General features: G+C 45.6%; 1 protein-coding gene across 2 annotated transcripts in view; it reads right to left on the reverse strand.

The window, feature by feature from the left end:
* Positions 1 to 5,587, reverse strand: part of SNX7 (sorting nexin 7) — a 95,266-nt gene extending 89,679 nt beyond the window's left edge. The window contains exon 1 of one of the 2 annotated variants that reach the window (XM_080801798.1): positions 5,393 to 5,587. In XM_080801798.1, the coding sequence (XP_080657924.1) occupies positions 5,393 to 5,572 (180 nt within the window). In that variant the 5' untranslated portion in view covers positions 5,573 to 5,587. The remainder of the gene's footprint in view (positions 1 to 5,392) is intronic. The other variant, XM_080801799.1, reaches the window with a different exon arrangement.
* Between the last annotated feature and the right edge of the window lie 413 nt (positions 5,588 to 6,000).

The following is a 6,000-nucleotide window of genomic DNA, read 5'->3' on the forward strand; positions in this document are numbered from 1 at the left end:
TTGAGGATTTTTTATTTTCTTTCTACTTCAGTCCACCTCCTCCTCTGGAAGGAATGTAAGAGTACTTAACATATAAGAGGGCTATGATGGTAGATGGTGGAACCTCTAGCGGAAAGAATATAAACGTCCTAGATCAGGCCTACTTTCCTTTGCTTTATGGGTTCCTCTTTTTTTAACCATCAAAATAAGACCCACTGATGTAGAATCAGGATACGGAAGGGGAAAGGAGAACCCAAGACCTGACTGCTGGAATCCCACATTCTAGATTTTAAGTGAGTGGCATATACACACAAATATTCACATACATTCATAGATGCTTGCATACTATATACTCATACACAACATATACATACATATATATTCATGCATGCACACATTAGACACATATGTATACACATGTGTGTGCCTATGTTGTGTACAATGCATGTGTGTATTTTATATACTTCAGTGTAGATCACCAAGGGAACTATTCATTCATTCAAGAATACTTAAGTAACCATAAGTCAAGCTTGTAATGAAATAAAGATTTGTTTAGACTTCTACTGCTCAAACTGACAGCCACTAGCTACGGACGGCTACTTATATTTCAATGTAAATTAATTAAATACAATGAAAGGTCAGTTCCTCAGATGTACTAGCCACATTTCACACACTCAAAAGCCACATGTGGCTAGTGGCTGTTGCAGTAGGCACCTGTGTACAGCTGATCAACAGTCAAGAGTGTTTACTAAAGGCCACCAACTATTCACAAGCTCTTTACATACAGTAACTCATTTAATTCTCATATTTATTATCTGCCCTCATTTTACAGATGAAGAATCTGAGGCATTGAGAGGTTAAGTAATTTGCCCAAGGAAACAAAGCCACGAAGCGGCGGAGCCAGGATTTCAAACACAGACATTTCTTACCTATCAGCTCGGAACAGTACAGTGTCCCACTGGACAAAGCACAGCCTGCAGGGCGGCCTTTGATCATCCGGCCCTGGAAGCTGCACTTCCACCAGACTTACTGGTTAGGCAGTCACAACCCCAGCCAGATTCAAGGAGGGGGCAGAGATCCCACCTCTTGTTAGGAAGGCAGCAGGTCACTATATAGAAGAGCATATGCGACAGGAGGTAGAGACGTGGCTATCTTTATCCAAAGCTACTTGCCACACTTTTGTACTATGTATTGTGCTAGTTAGTCTTTTTACCCCCAATCTCCCAGCTCCCGCCATCTCCTCTCACTGTGGATGACATCACCTGAGCCACTTTGGGCCGGTGGGTGGGAGGGGGTAACAAGCAGGAGATCCAAGAGCAGCAGAAGAGGAGCTCAGGGAATATACGATTTCTTTCTTGCTCTGGCACCACGTTTCTGGCAGGGGTACTTCTCTACAGACACCTCTCTGTACGTACAGCTCCCGTGGAAGTCCTGGCCCCTTCTCTACAGGTCCAGTTCTCCCTGTATTACAGCAACACTGTAATACAGTAACACTCTCTTCCCATTAAACTCTGGGTGCCAATGGCTTTTTTGCCTCTGCAACTTTCTCAGTAGTTCGGTATACCTTGTTTGTTCCTGAACCCTGCCCCAAATCCTGTTAAGAAGTTCTTCATTAAACACTCTTCATTTAAGTCATCAGAGAGAATTCTGATTCTTAACAGGGCCATGACTAATACAGACACACAATAGGAACTCAACAGAGACCATGAAGGGAACAAATATGAAAAATTAATAACTAAACTTCCAATATCTTCTACTAAGTATCTGACATAATTGTTGAATAGTACAATTATGTCCCTCTATCATAATGTCAGGATTGACAGAGATCAATATATACAGGAGCTGGCTGTCTCAACAACTAAATTCTATTATTCTTTTGAAAATAACCTTTTTCACAAAAATGATTCAAAAGCATTGTTCAAATAAACATACTTCTTGTTATATTTCTGACTGATCACCATACTATTTTCTATCATTGTTACAAAACCAGATCCCCTCTTTCTTTTCATAGTGTTTATAAACAAAATACTAAATAGTTTATAGGTTTGATAGTTTTGCTAAAGATTAAAATTAAGCCTGCCTATACCTTCCAGAACTTCTTTTTTGTCCATTATATTAAAAAAAGAATTTTTTTCTTAGTTTCGGTGCACCATGCCTACAATCCCTATCCCTTCAAACATGACTAGTGGTGATGAGGTTCATTATATCTGTAAATCACTTGTTTATACTAGATGATACAGATCTCATTTTATGGTCTCGAATACCTTTTAAAAAGACCAATAACAAGATCTATCATTTACCCAGTACCAGACAGGTACCGCACTGCTTCACTGTGACCTAGTTACCTTTGCTACGTTTCAGTTGCTCCTCCTCCTACACATTGCAATATTTAATAAAAATAAAGACTAGGGGTGCCTGGGTGGCTCAGTGGGTTAAGCCTCTGCCTTCGGCTCAGGTCATGATCTCAGGGTCCTGGGATGAAGCCTGGCATCTGGCTTTCTGCTCAGCGGGGAGCCTGCTTCCCCCTCTCTCTCTGCCTGCCTCTCTGCCTACTTGTGATCTCTGTCTGTCAAATAAATAAATAAAATCTTTAAAAAAAAATAAAGACTATTTGTTTTATTTTAATATATTATTTTCAAAAAAGAACTTTTTTCCTTTTTTTTTTTAATAGACAGAAACCAGACTCTCTTCTCTAAATTTTTTGCAAGTCACACGTCATTTTGGCCCAGTCCTAACACTATTCTTACACTACTGTTATAATTTTTTTCCTTTTTCTTTTTTCTGTTTTTGAATCATTGGTCATGTTCCCCTACCTTCCCACATCTATATTTACTCTTTTAAGTCAATATCCTCTGCATTCCCTACAGTCTCCTGAGATTTGGTATCATTTTCCTCCTACTGGATTACCTGAAAACTCCAAACAATACTTTGTTTTGCTTTGCATCTCTCCTGATTTATATTGCCATTTAGAGTTTCTGTCACATCTTCCACCTGGACTCCAAGACTGACAGCAAGAACTGAATCATGTCTTTCTTTTTTCCAAACACTCAGCACAATATCTTACATAAAAATAATTCACAAGTATTTGCCATGCACTTAAAAGGTACTGTAAGAAGAAAAGAATTAATAATAAGCCAAAGATTCTACTCTTTAAAAAGCTTCTGGAGGGGATTATGATGATAGACATTCAGAAATAATCTAAGGGAATAAGACAAATGTAGCCTGAATATTAAAGTAGTCGATCTGAAAGTACTAGAGGGTAGCAATAGTATCCTTTAGAAGTAATTGTTTCAGGTACCCCTGGGTAAACTGTGGGTCAGTGGGAGAGTTCTACAGAGCAGCAGGCTAGAAAGGGCGTGGTAGAGAGAGCAGGCCAAATGGAGAGGACTTTCTTAAATCTGCTTATCTAACTAACTGTGGTTAATAGTTGTAAAATTCAACTTATAAGCAGGCAGCTAACTTAAAATTTTTCCAAGTACTCTTTTCAGACTTAACCAACGTTACATATATACCTTAATCTAATGGCCAGTCTCTATAAACATGGTTCTTAACTTTTTTCCAAGTGTCCAACACATGTAGTTATAAAGCATGAACAGGTGGGGTAGATCCAGGTGTGTGGAGCTGAAGCTGACATACTTTTAAAAAGAATCCAAACTTACAAAACAAAATTAAACAGAAAAACAAATGCCAATTTAGAATGAGAAAAGAAATCTCAACAACTCTTCTGAGCCTTGGAGATCTAGATGCCTTTCTTCTGAGGTAGCTTTAGGCAATTTACCAGAAATGCTAACTTAGAAATGCTTCTGGTTGTGACCTGCCATTCCCTTCCCACCTAGAACATCCACAATTCCCAGTAACTCTCAACATTTCCAGAGGCCTAAACTCATAAGCATCTGAAGCTCCCATTCCATGAGCTTCATCTTACATCTGCCTCTGGGCAGGAGCTCATTAAGACAATGATTCTTAAGAGGGGACTGGGACACTTAGAATCTGGGGAAAGACAAAGAGCGGGACTGGGTTGAAACAATCCTAGATGATTTGATACACAACTGCCACTCCCAACCAACCATCTCCCTCCCCCATGCTGGAAGTTTCACAATGCAGAACCCTACACTAATATGCAAAGACTAATGGTATCTTAGAAGGCAATGTGAAGGAGATAGGTCAATTGTCCCAGATCTGAACATAAAGTATGTGTGGAATATAAAACAGCAGTGTTAATTTTTTTTACAAGTGAACATAAAATAATTCCATTGTTTAACAATTTAAACACACTGAAAGGTCAAATAACTTTCTCAAGAGCACAAAACTGTTACTCTGAACATCGAGAATCTGATTGCGCCTAACATTTCATTTAACCCTAAAGGGAGAAAGGAGTTTTACACACTCCTCTCCGGGGTCACAATACGCTTGTTCACTTTGTAACTTCAGTTTGCTCTCCCAGAAAACAGCGCTAGTTTAGGAAGGTCGCTTTCCCTAACACCTCAAGGGAACATTTAACTACCGCACAGGCTTCTTAGTAATTAATACATTGTTCTCATCTGGAGTGTTCTACCAGCAGCAATGTTAAAAAACTGGGTTGACATTTTAACAGCCCTGTAAGAAAGGTATTTTTCTTTTCCAAAAAGAAATTACAACCACCAGTCTACAGGCACCACAAGTCTACCACTAAGCCCCAATGAATTTCTCTCTAACTCTACTGCAAGTTAGGAGGGCCCTTTGGTCCTGGATTTTCCCGGGAAAAGGAAAACGAAAGCGGGTGGCGGTGGGTTGGGGGGCAAGAGCCCACTGAAAAATCCTCAACTCCGCGGCCGAGGAGCTTCCTGCCGGACGCAGGACCCGTTTGCTCTTGAAGAGGGGACTCCCTTGCCACCTGGTCTCACGGGGCGCAAGGCTCACCTCCGGTGTCAATCAGTCCAGTCTTAAACCCACAATCAGTACCACTAAATCAGGAATAATTTCTCTAGACTAGGGTGATCTCTCTCCCCGAAATCTGGGCTGGCTGCGTTCGAAAAGAAGCGGCGAGGGAGGGGCACTCTCGGGTCACCGCCTCCCGGGTTTGGAAACTGTCCGGATGAGGTGTCCGCGTCAGACAAGAAAGGAGAAAGAGAAAAAAGGGGACAAAATCACAACTTCGCCGACTCCACAAAGCCACGGCCGTGCGGAATGGAAGGTCAAAGTGCAGAGGAGGGCGCGGCTGCGGTTCGCGGCCCGGCCGGGACGCAGCCCGGAGTGCGGCGAGCTGCCTGGCCGGGTTGGGTGGCCGGGGAGACCCCACCCACCTCCAGCTCCGAGCCTCCGCCGGGGCTGGGCGAGCGCGCAGGGGGCGGCCGCCGCACCACGGTGCCAACTCCCGGAGTTGACTTGGAACTTTCCCGGGACGCGCCGCCGCCGCCGCCGCCGCCGCCCTCACCTTACTGAACACCTCCAGGTCGTCCTCGTCCTCGTCCAGATCCAGCACTTCGGCCTGCAGCAGGGCGGAAGAGCCGCTGCCGCCCAGGAGGGGGGCGTCGACCCCCGGGCTCTCCCCCGTGGCGCCCCCAGCCGGGAGGCCGGAGGAGCGCGCCTGAGATGCCAGGCGGTCGCCCTCCATCCCGACAGTGCGCGCCCGGCCCGCCGCGGCTGCCAGCCCGGCTCCCCCGAGCGTGCCCATTGGCTCCCGCGCATCCTGCACCTCCCCGGCCGGCCCCGCTCCAGCCCCTCGCCCGCTGCGCAGACGCGGAACTGGCGGGGCCAGCGCGGGGCCGCCTCGTCCCCACCTGGCTCGGGGCCTGCTGGAGACGCGGGAGTGGGGCTCGTGGGCCCTGGCGAGGGTGGGGAAAGGGCCGCTGTCCGCTGGAGGAAAGCCGAGCGCGCGAAGGTAGGAGGAGGGCGTCCTCTCCTGCCCTGGCTCGGGGACGGCCGAGCGTGGGTTTCCGCGGGGGCGGGGGGTCTGGGCATAAGCGACAGAGCGAACCGTCAACTTCGGGAGATCCACAAGGAGGCTGGAAGGCAGCCGACCCATCCCGCCGAGAGAAAAAG

This window comes from Martes martes (assembly GCF_963455335.1).
Source record: "Martes martes genome assembly, chromosome: 4".
Taxonomy (NCBI): domain Eukaryota; kingdom Metazoa; phylum Chordata; class Mammalia; order Carnivora; family Mustelidae; genus Martes; species Martes martes.